The sequence below is a fragment of the Xiphophorus hellerii genome, chromosome 3 (assembly GCF_003331165.1).
Source record: "Xiphophorus hellerii strain 12219 chromosome 3, Xiphophorus_hellerii-4.1, whole genome shotgun sequence".
In the NCBI taxonomy this organism is placed as follows: domain Eukaryota; kingdom Metazoa; phylum Chordata; class Actinopteri; order Cyprinodontiformes; family Poeciliidae; genus Xiphophorus; species Xiphophorus hellerii.
The window spans coordinates 17,578,964-17,603,680 of record NC_045674.1 but is presented as its reverse complement, the minus strand read 5'-3'; the positions used below and the strand labels follow the sequence as shown (position 1 = coordinate 17,603,680).

The 24,717-nt window shown below is 41.2% G+C and overlaps 1 protein-coding gene across 5 annotated transcripts; it reads right to left on the bottom strand.

Annotated features, from left to right (window-relative positions):
• Positions 1–1,469: 1,469 nt before the first annotated feature.
• setd2 (SET domain containing 2, histone lysine methyltransferase) lies at positions 1,470–24,015 on the bottom strand. Of its 5 annotated transcripts, none has more exons than XM_032558364.1 (22): positions 23,634–24,015; positions 20,718–20,833; positions 18,709–18,730; positions 14,709–18,616; positions 14,476–14,607; positions 13,738–13,866; positions 13,398–13,521; positions 13,236–13,313; positions 13,053–13,150; positions 12,804–12,936; positions 12,512–12,646; positions 12,293–12,421; positions 10,344–11,369; positions 10,195–10,243; positions 9,831–10,113; positions 8,601–9,327; positions 7,496–7,621; positions 6,201–6,337; positions 5,984–6,095; positions 4,732–4,806; positions 4,534–4,635; positions 1,470–3,216 (listed from the first exon to the last, which is right to left on the bottom strand). In XM_032558364.1, the coding sequence occupies exons 2-22, from the start codon at positions 20,744–20,746 to the stop codon at positions 3,055–3,057; spliced, it is 7,716 nt and encodes a 2,571-aa protein (XP_032414255.1). In that variant the 5' UTR covers positions 20,747–20,833; positions 23,634–24,015; the 3' UTR covers positions 1,470–3,054. The 5 variants fall into 5 exon arrangements, with proteins under 5 accessions (XP_032414255.1, XP_032414256.1, XP_032414254.1 ...); XM_032558365.1 differs by lacking the exon at positions 23,634–24,015 and adding an exon at positions 19,618–19,706 and having other exon boundaries at positions 20,718–20,830; XM_032558363.1 differs by lacking the exon at positions 20,718–20,833.
• Between the last annotated feature and the right edge of the window lie 702 nt (positions 24,016–24,717).

The window sequence follows — 24,717 nt, the reverse complement described above, 5'->3', positions numbered from 1 at the left end:
GGGTGAGGAAGTTTGGACCTGCTTGGAATGCAATACGTATTTATCAAGGGATTTACAGTATTAAAACGCTTCCTGTCCAAAAGCTTGAGGGAAATACTTTTTTTTTTTAATCATTTGAGTGTGAACTCAAAATAACAGCTTCAGTCAAACCCTCACCGAGGAGAGTCTCCCGTTTTTCACTGAGGCTCAGTCTGACTGGACTCAGATCTGTTAATGATCTCTCTGCCTTCAGTTTTAAGTGGGAGCAGGCATCTCGCATGGCCCGAGGCAGCGTTACATGCCATCACACACTCCAGAAGGGACTGCTTAACTGCGGTCTGAAGCACACAGGCATTGGGGCGTGCGGAATGTGCACACACTTTAAAAAAAAAAAAAAGAGGGGGATGGGATTGAGGAAGAGAAGTAAAGCACTGCAAGCAACTCTCTCCACTCAACAGGTCTCCTCCGTGTTTAGAGCAAGGAGATATCTCTAATGAAGGCACTTGATCACTTTGTTTCCCTTTGCAGGGGCCAAACATCTGGCTAAAGACTGTGCAAAATGTGCCAGAGCTGTATTCATGCCATGTGCACCACAGGCCTTAAGGCAATTTAAAGCAGGACTGGGTGAGCACTGAGATGTTAATCATGCAGCAATTTATGGTATTAAAAAAAAAAAAAGTAAAAACTTTTACGCAATTCGATACTTAGCGGAAATACCTTGCAAAAATATTCATAGCTGCTGAGACCTTTCACAAAAACAACCACCAATGTGCGTTTGTTTTACTGGGATTTTGTGCAACAGAGAAACACAAAATAGCAGTAGTTTGTGTCAACATCCAGTGCAAACAAATGACTTCAGGACTCACCTAGAGCTGCCATCTTGCAACTTTTAGACGCATCCTTACTCCAACGGGATCAAATGGCTGAATTTCCTCACCAGCAGTCATTCACCTCTGAAAAGGCCTGGTAACCAGCCATCCAGGTGCGTTGGAGAAGGGATGCTTCTCTAAGTTGCAGGATGGTAGCGGACTTGACTTCAGCACTCCTGCTCTCCACAGTTTGCAGCAAACCATGTAGAGGGCTTGGGGACAATTTTCTTTAAGAAAATGGAAACTTATTAGTTAATAAGATGACTGGTTATCCAAAGATTTGTGTCTGAGGCAGAGGCCTCAGACACAAACTGAATGGTCAGAGACCATTCAGTCAGAGCTGCAATGTAATTACATCAACCATTGTTCATCTGTAAGAATGGCAAAAAGGGATGTTTACAGATCCTCTCCATCCATTATTACTGAACTATTTTTACCTTTGCATGTACAGATCTGGTAGATATGCTTAAAAAAAAATACAGGCAGCTCTACCTCCAGCAAAGAACGTTCTGCGCATTCTGAATACAATTGCACGCCACACTTTTCAGATTTTAAATCGTAAAAACTAAAGATTTTACCATTTGCAAGCTACGATTTTTTACAACACAAAAATAGGCTATATCTTACAAAAAAAAGGTTTATTATCTTTTAAAATGTTTGTACACTCGGTATGACAATGTGCTTACACAATACTTACAGTAGAGTAGGGTGGAACTTACTTTTGTACATAGAAAAATAATGAGGAAAAAAATGAAAACGGCACCAACAATAAACAGAAAGAAAACATGTTTACCTCCCTGGCCAGTGAAAAAATAAAAAAAATAAAGAAAAACTGAGTTAGACAGGCTGAAGTGGGAACTGCATCAGGAGGACTGAGCTGGTGAGGATGGGTGGGCTCACTGTGCTCGTGGGCCCTTCACTCCTGCCTACAGCTTTGGTAATTATTTTTACACATTATTTACACTTTATTCAAGAAATGATAGTCCTTTTACAAAGTGTTTGCTCATTTAAAACATTCCCAAAAACTATTATTCAATATATTCACATATAAAGCAATGTACATATGTTGGAACTTTGTTTAATGCAATTTAATGGGCTGTGAGGAAATCGTGATCTAATGCTAAGAGAACAAACTTTTACTGTCAACAGTAAAAAAAAAAAAATATGGGAAATTAATGAGTTCATGGAGCAAAGTCGACCAAACCAAGGGTCTTCAGTATGAGAACTATCTATTAAAAATACCCAAAGCACACAACATTTTTAGCAAATGTTAAAACTGCAATGCTACAAACTTCATTTTTTAGTATTCCTGTAAGAAGACGGTTGGGGGAAGGAGCTGGATGAAGATGGGGGAAATAAAAACTGTTCCTCAGTTTAAACAGAACACCAATCAACGACTTTCAACCCTGTTTCAGGTTTTAAATTCATAAAAGATCAAGTAACTTCCGAGCTCCAACCCCTTCCCCAACCTGCTCGTCCTTGGCTGATCCCTCAGTGGACTGTAAGTAAAAGTTCATTTCCCAGTGAGGGCACATTGCTAGGAATTTCCGTTAGGATGCCACTCAAACCTCGGCCTGTTGGTGCATTCTTAAAACAAAAAGGAGGCTGCAGGCTTTTCTGGTGAAGTGAGCAGGGTTCGGACAGTGTGAGCTTGGACCTCGGCAGCCCAGATAAAAGCAGCACCAGATATTTAGTCAGTGGAAGTGGGGCTGACAAGAAAGAGTCAGGACTCCTCTGTCGCTGATCCATTTTCAAACAGCGGAAAGCTCCACTGACTCTTTTTATCTCACTAAATACTTCAGATTGAGGGCTGAAAGATTTTAAAAAGAGAGGGATCATCTCAGGAACATTTAATAGTGTGGGGGGAGGGAGGAGAAAACAAACAAAAAAAAAAAACAACAAAAAACTAAAAGTGAGGCAGTCAGTGAACACAGTCTCTGTAGCACCCCCTCTTGTCTCATCGCATTCAAGCAAGCCACCTGAAAAGGCTTGGATCGTGGAGCCTTCTGTGTGTTTCACGAAGCCAGGAGAGATTCTTGGGCAGCAGTGCAAATTCTTTGACATAAATACAAAAAAACAAAAAAAAGGAAAAGAAACTACTTCACTGTCCAGGACATACACAAAGGAGTGAAAGGGAAGGCAAAACTGTGCTTCTCCAGTGTGAGCGAGCGCAGAGGCAAACGGGAAGATCCGCAGCTCGGTCCGGTCAGTACACGTCCGTGTCCTCTTTGGGCCTGTACACAGAGCCGAACCTCTGCATGTACTTCTTGATGTACTCCTTAGTTTTGTGCTTCACATTCTCATTGCACTCGAGGTCTTCGGGGTTCTTGCAAGCTTTCAGCTCCTTGTTCATGACTCCGTGAGTTAGCTGCGACGTAAAGCAGAGATAGAACCGTTACGAATGTCTTCTGAAACCGGAATGCAGTAAATCACGACACGTAAATTATGACACGCAATTATAATGCAGCGTGGTAAAGCGGTTCGATCGTTAATCTCCTTGTAGATAGTTTGCTCTTTATAATTGGAGAAGACCAAATTCCTTTTGGATAAGCCAAACTTATCCATGTACTGCAAGCGTTTCCTCAAAGTGCTGGTATGTGTGAGTGGCCCATCCATGCAAGGAGCCACGCAACTATTTGAGGACATGAGTGATAAGAGCCCTTTAAGAGAGTTCAAAGATACAGGATGGCAACATGTTTTACGTGTGGAATGGCTTCTCTCAAGGATGTGACATCGAGGGAGGTCAGCTATTAAACTGTGAATCAGAGAAGACTTGGGAAATGTTATTAGAAGCTTAATGTTAATCATGTTGTGACTAAACAGAGGCTAATGAAAGGAAGACACTGAAACACTAACAGCACAGAAACACATTACTTTTCAGGATTAAACCATTCTTAAGCGTTTTGAGACAGCTTGTGTAAGTGCAAGTTATTGCGAGGTGATATGGAAAATAATGGACAATTTTTTTCCCCCCAATTTCAATCTTTTTTTTTCCATGCTAGTTTCTTTTCTCAAAAAATAAATAAAAAATTCCAAAAGTGGCTTATTTCAGTCATCCATCCTTTCTTTGAGATGTACCAGGGAGTATTAAGGCCAGGCTGTGAGAATTTTTGTTTAATTCTACATTATACAGTCATATTAGCAAAAAAAGATGCAATTTTACCAGGAAAAAAAATGCCTTAAAATTAGAAGAGAAAAAGTTGTTTTAATGAGTAAAAAAAGATTAGTTATCTGATATGACCAGCTCAGGCCGTGTGAAATACACACAGCTGTTTGCGGGATCGTTTCAAAGTTACTGATAATAATATGATGCTGATGTATGTAATTATATGTAAAACTTATACCAAAGTATAACTTCACAAGTTGCTCAATATTCCTCATTTGAACATCTTGCATTGGATTTCTCATAAAATAATTACTTCATTCTCCTAATATTATTACTTTATTCTCATATTTTAAAATAACATCTTAGCCAGACCCTAATACTTCGTCTTACAGATGACCTGAATTCAAAGTTTACGCTTGTCAAACAAGATGGCGGCCCTAGGCATGCTGACATCACCTTGAACGATGAAAACCCAACGAATGAATTGGTGAAAAACAACCTACCCAGACCTAGGAAACATTTCAAACTTTTCCAGACTGAATTAGAACCCTGCCAAAACATTGGTTTGCTTCTGCTTACCTTTCTAGCCAGGTGTTTGAAATCCTCTGTGTTGCTGATGCGCCCAGATTTGCAGTCCGGCTTCCGGTACGGATTCAGGCATTGCACAATGAACTGGGACATCTGGTTAACACACAAAAGGAATATAAGAATATCTGTCGGAAGCGCTGTAGCGGTAATGACGAGAATGTTAGCAAGGAAACTGAGGCTTGGACTCACCTCTTTGCGAAATGTCTCTTTACTTTTTTTAGCCAATTCACTGGAAGTGTCTGCTTCAGCCGTCTTTGTGGAGAACTGTGACAATCACAATCAACGGGGTTGGTGAAATAACAAAACTGGAGTTTGTCACATTTCATTGTATAACTATATCCATCTAGAATATATTTTCAGTGTTTAATAAGCCAAACCAAACAGCTGTTTAGCACCATTTATAAGTCAAGGTTCTTTCAACAGCTGTTTTAGATCAGGGATATCCTTTCACAATGAACCATCTGTGGCTCCAGCCTTTAAAAACAATAGCTTATTGAAATCACTCTGAACAAAACACAATCTACCAGGAGATTGAAACAGGTTCAATCCACAGTAGATTCTACAGTCTACTTTATATTTTATAAACAAGAGTTAATGATGACGCTTAGCTCTTACAGGGGACATGCTTTATTAACAGAATCAGCAAAAATCAAAGGAGATAAACAGAGGGACAAAAGAATAAATAGAAAGATGGACGGATGATTAAGGAAAGAGAGAGAATAGATCCGAAAATAAAGATATCACATACTCTGTCATTTTTCCACTTGGGTTCAGATCCAAAAATATATTTAAATTAATTTTGAGACTATGTGGGAGCCCTGGCGGCCTTCGAGTCCTGAATCTACACAGCAACGCTGTCTGACTGTATCATGAGACACTGTTTATGTTTTCATTATGCTCTGCTGGTTTTCCTCAATTTCTTACTGTGCCATTTCAAATGAGACAAAAAGGACACGGCGGCAGCGTGCTTCCTCCAAACTATAAGGCAAGAGGCCGCAAATAAATGAGAGCGAGACTTTCCAGATGGTTTCCACTACTGCCGGAGACGGGATGAAAACAAAGAGGGAAAACAAACTGTGTAGCGGAAGAGGAGATAAGCTCAGCCGCCCCCTCCTCTCCCCGGTCGGCCTTCAGGCTAAGGGAGGAGGTGGAGTGAGTGGGCACACTTGGAATTTCAGTCTCCATGTTGGTTATGTGAGGGGAAACTCATCAGCAAGTTTATAACAGTCAACTGGGAATGATGTGGTGCAGAAGGATTTTTTTCCCCCCTCTTCCTGGAGAGAAACAGCTGAAAGTAATCGCTGGTGCTGCATCTTTAATCACAAACACTATAATCACGCTCTGTGGCACTTGAGCAGAAAGGTCCTGGGACCCAAATGGAAAAGTGAAGCAGCGTCGTCACAAGTAATGAGGCGGATTTACTCTGAAGCTCACAAAATACCTTAGAGGGGTTCTCATCGTAGGTCGGTGTTCCCAGGTCCATCTCAGATTCATGGTCAACACTTGTGTTGTCACTGCTGCCTTCCCAGGTGGGGGGATCCCACTGCGTTTGCCTGAAGACAAAATAACATCAAGATCAAGATGTGTGACGGGACTTTTCTCAAGGAACACAGATGTGATACACACACACCCCCACACGCACACACGGCTACACCTACCTTGTGACAACATGGTAGTAGTAGATCTTGCCTTCAGGGTCCCGGGCTGCTTTCCAGTTGGGAGGTAGGACGATTGTTTTGGGTTTCGGGGGAGAGGGAGGAGGCAGGTCTATCACATTGTTGGGTACAATCATCTCCTGGTGAACAGAAAAAAATACATATGAGGAGAAATGCATCGCCAAAATCTCTTTAAAGGCTCAATAAACGGATGTTGTTTCAACTTAATAAAAGAAAGGAAACAGGGCAATTTTTGCCTACATCTACTGTTTATTTTAAAATGCACTAAAAAGAGCAGCTTTGTCCTTTAATAAATTCTTCTAATATATAAGAATCAACCCATCAGTTTAATGGGATTTCTATGTAAGGTTCAGAACGTGGGAATGTTTCTCATATGGACAAGATTTAAAACCTTATTTACATTGTTGAGGATCTTTCAACCTGCCAGCATTGACAAGCAAAGTACTGCCTGGAGGTGGTCTCTCCTAGTTTTTACAAAGCAGACAACTGTTTTCATTCTTTTCTCCTCACACAGCTCTTTGTCTTTCTCCTTCTTCTGTTTACTGAAAGGCCATAACAACAGCCGAATCAGAATAACCTTTTATTTAAACAACTAAATGACCGGGTCAGATCTCGGCCACAGATCTAGTCTCACAGCTGTATTTCTACTTTAGGAGGCTTTAACAATAATGTTCCAACATATGTTTTATTTGTTTGTGATTAACGCCAAGCACAGTTTAATAATACACCGCAGCCATGCAACGGAAACATGAAAAATATACGACAGATATTAAAATAATTCAAATAAAATAAAAAGCTTAATATTTGCACGATCTCTTCGAAAAGGAATGGTTGGTTATATACTGCCCCCATGTGGTTATACTAGATATAGGACTTTTAAATGTTTAACATTAAAAAGAGAAACTGATCAATTTAAGTCAAAGTAATAAGTAATTTGTATTACTTTTACAATTGAGAATGTAACATTAATTTATTTATTACATTCATTCTATGGGAATGAAACAAACAAAGCACGAATTTGGCAATAATTTTTAGATTAAATGGGACATGAACTAAGTTGGCCTAAAATATATACTTGCTCTTAAAAGCCACACTTATCTTCAAATGGTCTTATTATCATAGCATAACACACTGAAAGTATGAAAAATTTACATTTCTAAAAATGTGAATGTTTAGTTTTATAACTGAGTAATGTTGCAGGGTTTCTCCCCAGAAAACTTGCTAAGCCTGGTGGTAGTGTCTATAAATTCAAAACTAAGCAGAGTCGTCGTGGTTACCTGCTGAACAGTTTGGGATGTGACGATGGTGGTGACTGTGCCTCCTTGCTGCACCACCACGCCCTGCTGATGACCCGGATACACCGGCTGGCCGTGCAGGTAGCTGGCTGTGGGCTCAGTGTACGCCTGGAAACACACAGCAGTCTGACTTGACTGACACTCGCAACGTGTTAGACTAGGTGGACTGAGCTGGTGCATTCAACTAAAACTAAAACTGAGCTGTGCAACATATTCAGGGCTTAAACGATCATTCAAATTTATTGTGAGGAGTTGATAATTGAAATAATGGTCAAATAATTTAGTAATCTATTAATCGTTATAGTATACAGATTCAGAAAAAGGTCATTTGCTAAGAGACACATTCAGAGCAGCACTTACTTCAAAAATGTACAAAAAATGTATACATTTTGCATTCAAGCTGAAAAACCTCTGTAAATGTTTTACCCAGAACTCCTCAAGTGTCAGAGTTTTAGCTTCACCTGGTTCCAATTGTGTAAAATTAAATCTCCTAAGTAACTTTTGCTATCCAATTAGTTGGTTAATCTAAAAATTATTCAACGGATTAGCCTGATCGTCTTGATGCTAAGTCAAGCACAACATTATAAGCTTTTCACATGTTGATGTTAGAAGTTTTTTCTATCTGCAGTATGCGTCCTTTCCTACAAATGATCAAGCCTTCACTAAATGAATGTTGTTCTGTTGCATTTTAGGCAATAAAATGTTTGTTATTTAAAAAACTAATTGAATTGTTTATTTATTTTTACTTTTGTTTTTCTAATCTTGCATAAATAGGCTGAAGTAGTTAAATAAAAACATGCAAAATGTGCCAATTTTTTATCCAATTAAACCTCAGAATGACAAACTAAAATAAGTGTTAGTTAAATAAATATATTGGAATCTCAACAAACAAAAGGATCACAAAACTAAGCTAAAAAGCTTAGAATATTTTCAAGCTCCAGTTCTAGAAAAGAAAAAAAAACTTTTTAACATAGTTATCTGTTGCAGATTTACACATTTTGGAATAAGAAAATATGTTTTTATTAAGGCAAATCAGAAAATCTCAGTGAAGTCCTGATCAGAACAGGCTCAGCATTGGGAGTTGTACCTGTATGACTGGAGCGTTGGCCTGAGGGTAGGCGGTGGGGATGCTGTAGATGGTCTGGCATGGCTGGCCCTGGTAATAGATGGCCGTCTGCGTCTGCGGCGGCCCTGGAGCCGCAGCGTACTGCTGTGCCGGCTGCGTCTGCACCGTCACTGTCTGCTGGGTGGAGGGGTCCCACAGAGTGGCGTAGCTCTGCTGACTCTGTGCTTGAGGGGCCTGAGGGGCCTGCACAGAAAGCACAGCGACCCCTCCCTCCTGGGTCGCTACGGCTGGCTGCGTGTACGGCTGTGGGTTAGCTGTGGTGAGGTTGGTGGTGGTGATGTGCTGGGAGACGTTGGAGACGGGAGTGGCCTGGGATGTGGAGGACGGAGAGGGAAGGCTGAGGTCTGAGGCAGGAGTCTGTTCGTAGCTGAGGCCCGGGTCAACAGCAGGGGTGGGCAGGAGGACTTTGCCAGCATTGGGGTTGGTGGGATCCACAAAGGTCTGTATGGGGTATCCGGGGGGGTAGGTGATGAAGCCTGGGCTGGAGGCATAGACTAGAGGGTCATAAGTTAGAGTCTGGAGCTGCTGCTGTTGTTGTTGCTGCTGCTGCTGCTGAAGTTGCTGTTGCTTCTGGGCTTCCTGCTGAGCAACTTCCTGTTCAAACAGCTTTCTGCGCTCCTCTGTGGACAGTTTGTTGCGCTCTTTTCCTCCAGCTCCTCTCTGTGTCTTGCTGCTCGGCGTGTCAAACCTTAAAAATTCAAGAAAAACAGATGCTGTAAAGGTGCATCTCAATAAAATAGAATATTGTTGCAAAATTATTTTATGTAAAGTGGAACTTCTATAGTACAGAAACTTATTACACACAAAGTGATAAAGTTCAAGCATTTCTTGAAATCTTGATGACTATGGCTCACAGCTAATGAAAACCCTACATTCTGTTTCTCATACTTCAGAGTATTACTAAGTATTAATGAAGAAAGATCTTTGATATTTTTAGCGGAACACTGCTAAGTCACCGGCCCGTTGAGGACAAAATAAAAATGAGTTTGACATCCTTGATCTACACCATCACAAACGTGATTTTTGAATACGCCAGCTATTTTCTCTGATTATAGTGTTCTGTAGTTGTTGTGCTTGCTTAAGTTTTATTCGATATTGTGAAATGTACGTTATTGTGTAATAAGTAGGAAGCTAGATATCATTTCCATATTCAAAATAATTATAAAAAGAAAAATGAGCATAATGGTTTACCACTCTTCATTGCGCCGGCTGCTCCTCTCGTACGGTAAGGGGGGCGGAGACTGCGAGCGTCTTCTCCGTCGCTCAGAATTGCGAGGGGTTTTGTCTGCGGTTCGGTCCCGGTCCCGGTCTCGGCTCCGCTCTCGGTCCCGGTCCCTGTCCCTGTCTCTGTCTCTGTCTCTGTCGTAGTCTCTCTCTCTGTCGCGCTCCCTTTCCTTCTCTCGCTCTCTTTCCCGTTCTCGACTGCCGGAGGTGGCGCGTGGCGTCAAAGCCAAGTCACGATCACGGCTGCGATCTGCAAGGAAATTTTTATGTATTAAATCAAACTCAAAAATTCAGTGCCAACAAACCAGAAACATATTGCAATATCTACTACCTCTTGCTTCCTTTTCCACTTGAGTCTTCTTTGGTATCCTGTAGACCTCCTGAACAGACAAGTTCATTTGATCTCTCAGGATGCAACATTTAAACATTTACACAAAGTTGCCCAGCTCAACGTGTGAAAGGGATTCGGTCTTCACTAACCTTCAGATCCTTCCAGCTCTCCAGAAGTCTGGCCGCCATGCCACTGATGTCCAAAACACTAAGGTGGGGCTCCTGACTCCTCTCGCTCTCCACGTCCGACACGCCTTCCTCTTCATCCTGAGATGGCGTTCCTATCACCGACGGTTCCACCTGCACTAACGTCCCCTCGGCGGGGACCGGAGCCTCTGGGGTCTCGGAGTTCGGTGGAGCTTCTGCGGCAGATTCGCCAAGCTGGGGCTCAGTGCTCACCTCCTCCTCCGCTTCCTTTCGCGTCTCCTTCGTCTCTGGCGGCTGTTCGGTTGGAACATCTACAGGAACAGTTTGGTTGGACTGACTCTCTGGCTCCTCCACTTTAACAGAGGACAGTTCTTCTTCTGATTCCACCTTTTCTGGCACTTTTTCACTTTCTGGGTTTTCTGCACTCGCCTGCACCTCACATAGAACGTTTGGAGTCTCAGCTTCATTTGTCGGACCCTCTTTTGTCTCCTTAATCTTTGAATCTAACTCGGTTTCATCTTTCATGTCCACATCCTGGGGCTGCTGACTGCTTGAGCTCGTTTCCGACTCGTCCTGTCTTAACAACTCTTTCCCAAACCCCTCCACGGATTCTTTTGTCGGCTCCACACCTTCGCTCAGGTGTTCTTCCTTCAAGCTTGCTCCGTCGTGAGGGTCGGCGTTGAGGTTTTCAGCTTCCTCCTCTTCCTCTTCATCCTCCTTCCCGTCGGATGCCTTGCTAGCATCAGACAGAGCGCTGTCCAGACTGTTCTCACTGATGATCTTGAGGCGCCTGTAAACGGCAGGTTTGGACGTGTCGCCGTCCAGCTCCGGAGCCATTTTAGCAGAGGAGCCATCGGGAGTGTTCAGAGGGGTTTGGGCCCGGGACGTGTTCTCGCTGGAGTAGCCATCCATCTCAGCCTGCTGAGGGAGGGTTTTGATCTGAGCCCACCGCTGGATGAGGGTCAGGACTTTGCTCTCTTCAAGCATATTCTTCGTTGAGATGGGGAGTACAGCCAGGGTCTTCATGATCTGCAAGAAGAGATTATAGGCATGCAGTTTAGATTCAGCAAGGGCTTCATGCCTGATCACCATTTACGATGAATTGCAAAAGTATTTATGCTATTTTGTGACAATATAAAGCTTTCATGCGTCTTAATGAGATTTTTTTTGTCGTAGAAAAATCAAACGTAGTGCTTAGTACGGTACTGGGAGGAACATGGCTTTTAATTATTTTTACAGAAAATGTGATGGGTGGTTTCAATCCCTCTGAGTCCATACTATGAAGAAAATCTTGCTGCAGTTACAGCAAGAAGCTTTGTACACGGAGGGATTGAAATTTTTGCCCAATCTTCGATAAAAAGTAGCTCAAGCTCCGTCAGGCTGGACAGACAGCATCTGTGAATTTTCGTATTCAGCTTCTGATTTTCAGTTGGACGTAAATCTACATTAATATGCTTTGATTTAACCATGTGGGTCAAACTTAGGCCAAATTGGGGCTGGTGTGTAATTGAATATATGCAAAATATTCCAAATGTTTATTAGAGCTGGCCTGAAGGCGGGCAAAACATGCAGAGCAAATACTACAAATCCCAGAATGCAACTGGTCCATTGCTGCCTTAATCCTCTGTTGACATTCAATAGGAATATTATGCAACTGCAAGTCACAATGGCTCCTTTACACCAACGTGTTCTTTGTTTACTAACTTGCAGACTAGCAAAAGTTGGTTGCAGTGGGGCTGAATAAAATGTAAGCCACCCTTTCAGGGGGTTTTTTGTAAAACATTTTGAGGACCATTTATTCCTTTTTTCTTTCACTTCAAAAATATTCACTATTTCACAATAAAACACATTAAAGTTGATGGTTATAATATGAGAAAATGGGTAAATGTTTTGGTGTACAAACACTTCTGCAGGTTACAAAAACCTTAACAAAAATGTATAATAAATCTCACCTCTAACTGCAGTTTGTTGTTATTAGCGCTGTTGCCTTTAGCTTCAGAGAGCTCCACCATAAAGATCCACAACAAGGACAAGCCGTGATGATCCAAGAACTGCTTCAGGCACGATGGATTCTGGGTGTCCTGTGCAGCAACAGAACACATGAAACACACTGGAAGGATTTCAGGGATGGGCACAAACGGCCCAAATGAAGCAGCATTGATGGTTCGTACCTGTATGAGCTTAAGGCAGAGGAGCTTCTGCTCCATGGTTTCCACTCGGACCATCAGTCTGCACAGAGACACCACCTGCTTCTCGTCATACAGGCCTTCTCCATTCTCCAGTAACGCCTCCAGCTCCTCATCCACCTGTGAAAAAAAAAACAAAAACATGTGGTTCCACTGAACTATTGCTAAAATATTTTTCTTGGAGTGAACACACATATCTCCAAAAGATACTAATAAGATATTATTGGAGAAATGCAGCAGTTGCCTGCAAAAATAGTCGTGGCGCTCTAAGACTGACCGTGGTGAGAGCGTTCTTTCGGCTGCGGTCTTTCTTCATCTTCCCTCCAGCCGCTCGAACACTAACTCTGTTCTCACCACCAAGGAAGCCTCTGCAGCTGGGGGCCCCACAGAAGCATTTCTGTGCTTCTTTCCTGCACAGCAAGAAAAAGCAAAGGTGAAGTCCTCTTAAATACTCTCTCTATAATGATGACTTAAAATCTGCCACAAATGCAATTCAGGATAAAAGACAACTGGAGGAAAATCTTACCCATATCTCTGAAACTGGTAATCGAACGTCAGTTCAGTTCCTGCAGTGACGGCCGTGGTGGTGAAGAACCCAACTCTCAGCTGGCCATTGACAGTCCACTAGAGAAATGTTTTTAAAATGAATACATTTTGGACAGCTAAACTTTTAGAAATAAACTGCCCAGAGTTGTTTTTGCTTCAGTACCTTTTGGGTCTCACAGTTCGGCTCACAGCTGTGGTTCATGAATCGCGAGCAGTTACCCTTCAATGTTGCGTCAATGATCTGCAGAGACGCAACACGGCAACAGGAAGGTTACCATTTCATTCATTTAAGTGGTCATTTAAAATCTGTTACAGCCTCGCTCACCTCATTATTCTTTAGTGCCATGAAGTAGTAGTGGATGTTCTTGTTGCGAGCATATTCTTTCACCCTTGATTTGAACCCTTTGTGGTCCAACACCTCGCCGCAGTACTCCAGGACAAATGTGTTTCTGAGATTACAAAAAACCCAGAATGTTATAATTCTGATCTCAACTACAACCTTAACAACCAACAGCAAAGCATCTCATTAAATTATGACTCAACAAGGAAATTATATATTTTTTGATACTATGCAAAATGAGACAGAGTTAAAAAAACAACAACAAAAAAACAAAATCTTGCACAGAATAATAATATCAAACAAAGACAACAGCTAAAACTCTTACGGAGCCAAGTCTCTAGCGGCACGCAGTCCCCAGCCTTTGTCTTCAGTGAGGATGACCTCGAAGTCCGCATGCTGCTTCATCTGAAAACGACGGTTAGAGCAATATGCTCCATTCAAGCACCGTGACGAGCTGTGAAAAAAGAAAACAATAAAAGTGATGTGAATATATGCACATTACATACTTTGGGTTGTTGCTTATGCATTAGGCAGCCGCTTTTATCCAAAACGACGTACAAATGCAAATTTAACTACAATTCAGTGCGAAGGCCTTCAGTCACCAGATTTACTTTTTCTTTTCAAGGAAGACAAAAACCACATATTTAATAAAATAATGATTTGATTTAGTATGATTTCAACCAGCTTAGCAGTAGTAGCATCCACAGCACTATGTAGCTTAACAATCACAATAAAAACAAATTACCTAAAAATATTGAGGCACAATATCTGGACTGAAACTAATACAAAAATAATTCAATGCACCAAAATTGTGAGATTTCTGCAAATCCTTAAAATCGTTTCCTCAAGATATTAAAATATATATATATACAACTCATTTTGACTCACTGGAAGCAAAACAGAGATTTCAAATGGTTTAAGGATGTTAAATATGAGACCAGCTTAAACAGAACTGACCTATTTCCTCAGCGACTCGCTTCTTTCTGAGGATTTCAAGGTTTACAAAATGTTCACTTCTAAAGCAAAGTTCTTTTAACTGCAAAACAGTTTCTTTATGACCCACCATTCAATCATAAGGAGCCGATTTAAACAGTCTTCTCCACATGCCATCACTCCTTTTGCGCGGTCCTCTCGCGACAACACTGGACACTCACATTGCATCCTCTTGATATCTCGATGAGATTTGCTTTTCTTTCTACAGGAGATGTTGAAAAAGTCCATCAGTCAAACTCTAAAGAATCAAATTTTAAAAAATTATACTTTGACAATATAAAAGCTTGCTGGACAACTGTTTACCTCTCTGTTAGGTACTTGTTCTCCTCAATTAAGTCAAAGTAAGGGGGCATCTTTTTAATCTTGGCCAAGTCTTTCCATCTGCTGCCATCTTGAAAGTTGCGTAGAGTGAGCGATGGTCGGTCCACTTCGGCTTTTACTTCCTTAGAAACTGCAACATCTTCTTGACGCTCCCTTTTTCCAGATGGTCCAGCTTCTGCCTCGTTGTCCGAATCCGACTCAATTTCCGGACGCCTTTTCTTGGGCGGTCCTCTGCTTCTGTGGGGTCTATGATTGTCCTCTCTGGGTGGCTCAGGTAAAGCAGGGCCCCTGCTGTTGCTGCTAATTTCAGGACCTTGCACTGAGCTCGCTGACCCTGGAGTGTTTAGTGCTTTGTTATGACTCGATGACTTTTCCGCTCTGTAGTCATCATGGTCATTCGTGAGCGAGTCCGGGTGGATTTCACTCGAAGGTTCCTGATAATGTTCGTGTGTATGGAGGTAAGGTCTTTTGATAGTTTGCATGTTTGGCGATTGGTGCGTACCGGAGTGAATACTTTGCTCTGGCTCCTTGGAATTGGTTGCTGTTGCTTTAGTGTTTAACTGTGGTCCGTGGCTGCTATCAGGCTGCTGGCATGTGCTGGTAGGCTGCTCTGGTTGAGATAAATCCCAACCCAAGCTGAAACTCATCTTGTTGTTGATATTGTCGGAGAGAGTATTAGGTTGGAACTGCAAGTGCACCTGCTCGCCTTGACTGCTTATCTCATGTTGCTTCAAACTTTGCTCACATTGTCTGGAATTATCAAGCAAAGGGGTTGAATCTGTTGCACTTCGTTGGGCACCGGTATGATCGGCTCCAAAATGCTGACCGCTGATGGCGTTGGAACCTTCTGAGTGACTGGTGCTGTCAATCATGTTGCTCTGGGACTGACAAAGCACGCCGATATGAGGCAACTCAACAAAGCTAGTTGTTGTAGTTTGTGTTTGTTGTGCGTTAATTTGGTTCGTTTTTCCCGAATGGGCGCTGGGCTGTTCTGAAATATGTAAAGGGGTACATGAAAAGGCTGGTCCATCCTCCACATCTTTTGTCAGGGAGGAATGCTTGGGGACTACTACCACAGAGTGAAACTGCTTTATGGCATTGTCGCAATCCGAGTCATACGCGGAGTTGTCGCTGTCACTGGCATCACTGGGCGTTGCTAGCATATCCTGATTGATGGCTGTTCTTTTACTGGATTTATTTCTGAGTGTGCTCTCCTTTAATTTCCTCTCACAGGCATCAGTATTCTGGATGTTTCCTAATGTGGCTAAGTGAATCTGGGATAACTGATCGTTAATGTGTGAAGGCTCATCTGTGTATGGTTTATGAGTAATACGACTGAAATCACAGCGGTCAATGCTGGTGCTTGCTTGTGAAGGCTCACTTTGGTCTTCATGTTTAAAGGTCACTAAAGAGACGTCCTGCTCCATGTTGGAATGTTTAGCATCTCTGGACTGAATGTTACCTTTACTGTCCAGGTCATGTTGAGTACCGTCATTAGAGAATTCAATTCTTTTGACAGATACCACTTTTTTAGGGCTGAGATTATGTTCTGCACAAACAGCCCTGTTTGAATTATCATTTTCACATGAGTCTTGCCCAACAATATCCCAGCGAGATTTTCTGGTAGTGCAGGTACTCTTTTTGGTGGCATCTTTACTTTGCTGTTCTTCCAAAAGCTGACTTTCAGCTTCTAGACAGGACATATCAGATTTTTGTGGGTCATACTGATTTTCGGCTACCAAACCGTCATTTGGTTCAACAATCTCCATATTAGTGTTTTGCTGGATCTCATCTGTGATGTTTGTTTCTGTAGCATCGAGAAAGGGTTTTGGCACATTTCCATCTTTTTCACTGATAAAATCTTCGCTTTCACCTGAATTTAAAACAGCTGGAGTTGAGCTCACATCTGGCTCACTAGCCTTCACATTGCACACGTTTTCCAGAGTGATGTTTGCAAGCTTTAGGTTTCTGATCGAGGTTGTAAATGAGGCATTTTCAGGTTCTAGTTCAAGTACTGGTTTTGTTGCTTGCTCTGTCTTTCCTAAACATTCTTGCAAAGTCTTTTCAGTAGATAAAACCATGTCCGTATCACCCTGACTGCCCTGTGCATCCTCACCTGGTTCTGAATCTGATTTTTCTCTTTCCATCTGAGGACTACATTCTGCTGTGGTTTCACATGATGGCGCTTTGACAGGACTATGAAACATATCATCTGACTGTCTGTGATGTCTAGGGGATTTTATGGATGACCTAGAGGGAGTTACTTGCTTTGAATCTGGTCTACTGGTTTTCTCTTGAGAGTCTTTACTGTTCTCCAACAAACTTGTATTTATTTCAGAAGACTGAGTTTTTGTTTTGTGTTCTCCCTCAGAATCACCAGAGCTGTTTTTTCTGTTCTTGTCATGTGATTGGGACTTGCTACGATTACTGGAAGAAGATGATTTGGTACTGGTGTCAGACCTGTGATGACTGCTAGATTTGCGGGAACTGGAGTCCAAATCAGGAGAGCACCTATGTTGAGAATCAGAGTCTGAGGAACGCTTTGAAGTCCTTTCAGACTTTGATGACTGTGTCCTTTTGTCAGTCTCTGAGGGGTGGGGAGACTCTAAAGATTTTGAAGATTTCTCGGCTCTCGAGTAGGAAGATGATTGTGATGCTTTATGCGAGCTTGAATAGTTAGATGACCTGCTGGACCCAGATGTTCTCGTCCTCGTTTTCCTGTGGTCGTCTTCAGAGTCAGAACTGTACCGAGTTCTTTCAGTCCGAGAGCGGGAGCGTCTTTTCTCCCTGCGTGGAGAACTCCGGTGGGATCGCCGATCAGATTCGTGATAGTACGATCTTTCCGAGCGAGAAGCTCTGTCACACCTGGACCTCTCGGATCTGGAGTGAGACGAACTTGTCCGAGAACCTCTTGATCTAGAACGTGATCTAGTCCTGGATCTCCTGCGATCCTTGTCCGAACGAGATGAGCGAGAGGACGGCATCCTAGAATCACGATCAGATTTGGAGTAACTAGAAGACTGTTCTTGAGTCTCTGTGCGCTTGGAGGAATTTTTCTCCTTTTCCCCCACATGTGAATTAGAGGAAGACCTTTTTGTCTCTTTGATCAGGCTGTCAGAGCTTGTTTTGCTTTTTGAATCTTCTGATTTGCGGCTGGAAGACGCGTGGGTCAAGTCTCCATCAGATTCAGAGCAAGGAGGAGCACTGTCTGACTGTGACCTGGTTTTCCTTTTGTACACATTAGAATCCCGATCAGTACAACTGGAACCATCACCATCTATTCCGGACGAGGAAGCCGATTTCTTGAGGTTAGAATCTTCTTTTGTCTCAGAGGATTCAGTGGTTACATTTTTAGGGGAGCTATCATTAATGATGTTCTCAGGCGGGGGAGCTGGAACTTCAGTGTCACTCTGAGAGTTAACCTCTGATTCAGAGACATGCACATCCTCAGATGTAATAGGCATCGGATTCTCTTCAGTAACAGAAATGCTAATAATTTGCTTCTTAAAATGCATCTTTTCTAAGTTTTTTTGGAGTCGAGTTGAGGGCGAGGCTGACGTTTGAGAACGTTTCTCTGGTGTAGATGACGGCACCAAGACTGTCTGCTTTTGCTCCGTTTTGTTTTCTGCATTCTTTCCCACTTTGTCCAAGATAGACTGAGATGAGGCATTGTGAGGTTCAGTGACAGTCGTATCAGGATTGGCAGATATGAAGAATGAACTTGGCAGCTGCTTTTTAGTCTGCGAGAAGCTGAAGGACACTTTCTGACGACCCTGATCTTCCAGGTTGACCTTCATCTTGGTTCCTTTTGGTAAAAGATGATTGGACAGCATGACTCGGGGAGACAAGCTTTTAATCAGAGCTGACGTGGTTAGACCCTCCACCTTCACCTATAGGGAAAAGAATGCACACAACAAAAGAAAAATCAATAATCAAGACGCTGAAATTCTCAAAACTGTAGAGTATTACCAGATTAACTTACAGAAGCAGCACTCCCTTCCTGTCTGTGTTTCATTGAGAACATAAAGAAACAAGAGAAAAGGCAAAAGTGGTATTACAGATTCCTTGTTAAACCTTATGCATAAAAATGTTATCTGGTCCACAGTGATTGTACCATTTTACAAGATAACCCAACTAATGGTGATATGCATCTGAACAAACTTTAGCATAAACTGCTTTTTTTGCAAAAACACTTTAAATTTCAAACATCATACCACTTTCTTAACTATAAGTATATTACATTAATAATTAGTTTTGGAGATCAGGTTTCAAAAATATACATAAAAATCCATTTTTGAACCCGATCTCTACTATATTTCCATTCACAAAGAAAAGGAGAAGTGACAGCCAACCAGCACATATAGAGCAACTTTCAGCCCAATGAAGCCATAGTTTGGGAGTCATGCTTTAGTTAACTTCAAGTCAACACATTTAATTCCTCTTTCAACACTGTAGTAAGGATATCAGACCAGAAGAGAAACTGAAGCACTTCCATGGTGAAAGTTTAACAGCAATTTCAGGTGTCCGATATATATTTTAATAACAAAAGTCCACATTTCCAGACACATTTTTCTAAGTTCATTTAGTCAATTTTTACAGAATGTGTAAAATTATTAGGTTTTAAACATGAAAACTGGATGTACGGATGGCTTTGCAATGAAGTCTGAAAGATCAAAGACTGTTTTCTGCTTTCCCAGGGCTGCATGGCACATAAATTCCAGATTGCAAAGGAACATTGAAATTTGCTTTGCAAGCTTTCACCAACGTTGACTGCCTTTAATTAAGTGTTAGTGCGTCTTTCTGTGTGTGATTGTTGCCTTCAGAAAGTTAATTTCCACTTGGTCAGATCTGGTTATTAAGAAAGCCAATGCAGAACATCTTAGCTCTTTACCTTCGAAAACTCCAAGACTGCTTTTTCAGTTAGGCCATTGTTCATCTGCAGTGAAGCACTGTCTTCAATTTCGCTGAATTTGGATTAATCTGAGCAGACAGTATATAATAATACACTTTAAAATTCATTCATGAAGAACAAAGACCTAATAATGAAACAAAACTAGGAGCTCCCAGGTTAATTGTTTAAATTAATTGTCCAAATCCTTTTCCACCAAATGGACTGAAAGAATGTAAATCCTGAACTTCTTTTCATTTATACGCTAATAAGCCCAGATGAAGCTTGGGGATGTGACTCGATGTATTTGTAAGATTTATGTAAATAAAAACACCAATCTAACATATTACCACAGCTAATTGTGAAAAGCTGAGAGTAGCAACTGATATTCCTAAGCAGCCAGTGTGAATATATGATTTTTGTTCTATTGAGTGCTTTTCTTTGACCGGGCTTATGAATACTGAGTAATATTTGGGTCGTTTATTCCCTTGAGTTTTCTTTTTCCTTTTTTTCCCCTCTGTCTGACCTTTAAAATGGGATGTTTCTGCAGGGACAATCTGTCACAATAAAAGAGTTATAACAAGAAGGATTCAGTCAAGCTAACAGCAGATTGAATCTCATGCAGTTACAACATTATCTTCGGCATAAACTATTTTTGCTTCAAGTAAGCAAATAGCTAAAACTGTTTGCTGACGGTTTTCAACTCCCACTGATTGAGGATAGATGACCTGCAGTATGTGTTTCCTTCAAGAACAAACTATAGCACAAGGGCTTTATTCATGACCTGCAAACTCCTTTGTTGTTCTGTCTACAGGGAGAGAAATGTGTTTGACCAATCAGTAGCCTGCAGTGCTTTCTTGACATCGCCTCGGCTTATTTGGGAGCCAAACCGAAACACAGAGTACCACCTACAATGCAAAATATCACACTTGAGCAAAGACACGATGAACTGCCCAGAGTATTTGAAAAAAGCCTAGAAATTATAGCAAAATCTTGCACGTCATAGACTTTGAGGTGAACATTTTACCAGAGCAGAGTGCAACAGGGAACGTGCATGAACTATAGCACAAATATACACTGAAAGAACAGCTGCTGTGTAATACCTGAGCTCTGACTTCAGAAGAGTGTCCATGGAGAAACACGCCTATGGTTAGTAGGCCTGAGGAGGCTGCTGGCTGACAATAATCCAAATCAGAGCACCTCCAAAGTGACGCCACATCTGACAAGAAGAAACGCAATTTTGAAATGAAATAAGCTTCACTGGTCATAACAGCCAGAAGGTATTTTATGAAAAAGGGGAAATAAAATTAAAATTTCAGTTGAAATGACATCAGATTAACTTTTTGTGCAAAACAGATTTCACACTGCCTACACAATATTTATACACATTAGAGCTGGACAACAAAACAATTACTATATTGCAATGGATCAATATCAACAGAAGATATGACGATAGAATTTTCAATAATTTCACTGAACCCCCAGAAACGCATCCTGGAGGACGTAGACAGAGGAAAGGCTTTAGCTGCTAAGCCTCTCATAGCCAGCGAAGCAAGATGGGTGGCATCAACTAACTCACTTACTCTTTGGTTACCTAGCAACAACCTGTTGAGTGACTTGCACAGTTTTAGCTTTTGCCACTATACCTCATAGCTACTTGAAAATAAAAAATGAACAGAGTGAAAACTGTGAATGAAACAGGAAAGGTCACATCAGTAGTTGAAACGGTTACAAAGTCAGCCCTAAGACAAGTATCGTATTACTCTTGCAATATTATGCAATAAAATGTTCTAACTCACCCTTGAATGTTGAGGTACAATCTGGTTCTGAGAAATGTACATTTATACTGAACGATTAAGCAAAGCTCCAAGAAATTTCCTTACTTCATGTGTCCCCTCTATTTTTTGGTAATAATAAGAAACACAAAATGACATACAACATTTGTAAATCTCAGAAAAATAGTCAACAATTCAAGCTGCTCCTCTCACTAATTATCATAAGGTTTCTATCTAATGGGTCTGTTGACATTACAAAAGTCCTCACAGGGGTGGACTCTCGTCTTCCACTTTCTTCAACATATGATTCAAATAAAGAGAAGAATATCAGGTTGTTGCTCTCTCATTGCTGAAGCTTTTATTAGGCAGGTAACCACTTTCTATAAATTCATATGATGCAGCCTTGTTCTGATAAAAGGTTTCTTGATTGCTTCTTAACAACAGTTGCTTAAAGAAATTACCCAGGGGCTGGTCCACACGATAATGCATTTTTCCAAAAACTGGAATGGAGAAGAGTTTCAGGGGAGTTTAAACGGGTGCCAGAGTGGAAATTCAACAACAACAACAAAAAAAAACGCTGACAAATTAGCCCAACCTCTAACCTGACCTATAACCCAATACTTTGGGTTACTAACAAAAAGCTTTGGCTAGGTCTGTGTACAGATATAATTATTTTTGAAAACGCTTCAGTGTGGATCCAGGTGTTTTCGAAAATGACAACCAGTTATAGAGAAAAAAAAAGTTCCAGTAGAGGTGGAGCCTAATCTTTTTCAGATCTGCAGATGTATCCTAACTGCAGCATTTACTCTGCTAGGTCAGAATCAGTGCATAAGACTTAAAAAAAAAAACAGGAAGAACCAGACTGTTCCTGCAATGGAACATCGTTAATATTGTTCCAATTGAGAAGTCCCTTTATAAAGAAACCCTTCTTTCATGATATGTTGGCCTTCAATTAATGGTGTTCAGAGGTAGTAATGTCTTTAAGCAACAAATCATACTGTACAGTTTTGGAACATAAAAGTCTCTTCTTAATAATATGAAGATTTAATAACTTGTTGACCCAATTGTTAGAAAATAAATCTTACTTGAAAATTATGCAATGTAAGAATATTTAAATATGTGCAATGAAAATTTAACAGTATGCACTACACTTTCTGCCATCTCTCTACATATGTAGAAGCATGTGTTAGGTTTATCAGGAAGTGTTCCCTTTTTCAGCATGCTGGGCCAATAGTCTCCGATGCTGTAGGAGTATATAACACGAATCAGATAAGGGGCTGCATGCACGTTTATCTTTAAAAATAGTGACGATACACAAAAACGTTGGTTGACAAACGTGCATTTTATTACCAGAACTCTCGAAAACAAGCAAGTGGCTTTACACGGTTAAACTTATTCCTTATAAAATGTATTTCTACATTGATATCCTAGTCGACAAAAATTGTTTTACAACAATACTTGAAATCTAATGGCAGCATGGCCTGGACAGGAGGAGTGGATCCAGCCAAAACATGGCCTTTAAAAGGAGAGACGTTTCCGATGAGATAACGAGCTGCTAAATAATTAGTCATGTCAGAAGCAAGTTTCTAGCCTCCTAAATGTCACACATGGTAGTTACAGTATAGACAGATAATTAAGTTAGCTATTAACTTCTGATTGTATTTAAATAAATTCATCTAAACAAGCTTGGCTAGCTTAAGTAAAATAGCATAGCAGCCTCACGGGAGCCATGTTTGAAGAATTTGTTAGCGCATGTTGTGACCCTTTTATTATCATGCATCGTGATAATACTTCCATTTAAATGATTGTGTAGTTGTAAACAAATTGTGTGGGAGGTTCACTTACTCAGATCTGCTGAATCTATAAAACATTCACCAAAAGCTCAGCTCGACGACATCTCCTCGCATCAGAGGCTAACACTAGCAATGCTGGCTAGATCTAGCACCGCAAATAGCATTAGCACACAGTGTGCTAACAGACCGTTTTGTGTCGTTTTCGTCAATATTTGAAATTAAATTGTCATATTACGAACCGGCAGATGTGTTTTTTCCTCACTCACTGCAAGTCACAGCATACACAGTGTGAAGTTGCATTTGGACATTTTAATATAAAGGTATAACCGACACTCATATGAATGTTCACCCGGCTTAGCTCACATGCTAGCCACGGATGTTTTGTTGTGTATCCACAGTTTGATCAAAAAATGAACCCAACTAAACTTAACATGGTGTATAAGATACTCACTTCTCGAAGTTTGTACGGTCACAAGGTTCCCCCATCCTCAAAATAATTGGTGATCACCCCCTTGTGAAGCATCAAGCAGCAACGCATGCAGGCGTTAAATCCATACGGAGTTGTCGGAAATGATCGTCGGATCAGAGGCTCCTACGCTGCTGCTGCTGCTGCGCCCCAGCTTCAGCTTCAGCAGAGCAGAATGTTGGTTCGATCGAGCTAGCATGTGCTCGCATTGCTACACAGTTGTCTAAGTTGAACGAGGAAATACATAAGCACAAAGGTTTCATTTTGGTTATTCGTGTTTTCATACAGATTCATTAGGGTGACCTTAAATGCGTTTCTGTCGCTTTTATTAAGAAAACCGATCCTCACAGATGTTCGCAGACTCTTGGCTGATGCCTTTAATGTCACATGATTAGAAGCGGGGCGCGAATCCGGGAGAAAAACAGAGACCGAAGATGGTACCAAACATTTTTAGTCTTTTCTGGAACCAACCATAGTAACGTCCTTTTGACAGAGTGCAAGTTAGTGGGCATCTTGCTCGCTCTTACTCTCTTCATTGCACAGAAAAGCAGCTAAAATGAGGCAGATTTTTTTTTTACCACAAACCAGATGAATAAGATTTGCTATTAGGTCGGCACTATTCACACACCGACGTACTCCAGCGACGAACCGAATGGGTGGAGTTTATTCATCAAATAAAGATAGAGTGTGTCTGACTCTAAAAATGCTAAATGACCATTTTTAGTGCGCTTTATCTGTGCGCTTTTTTTATAGCGCACAGATAAAAAAAAAAAAGCTTGTTTTGATTAAATGCAACTGGTGATACATCATTGATATTCAGTCAGTAAGATTATAATTTGTCTAAAATAATTTGCCCTAATTAAAAATTCTTCTGTCGGTGCATAGAAAATCAGTCCAGTGAGCCACAGTTAGGAGACTCCTGACTGAGGATAAGGAGCTCCGCTATCCAGGGTTATTTTAGAATAGGGCCACCAGTCTATATCACTAAAATGAATTAAGGTGATTAAGACAACTGGATGATTCCCAGGTATCTCGCTTTGCAGGATTTCCAGGCTTGCCCCACTGGAGA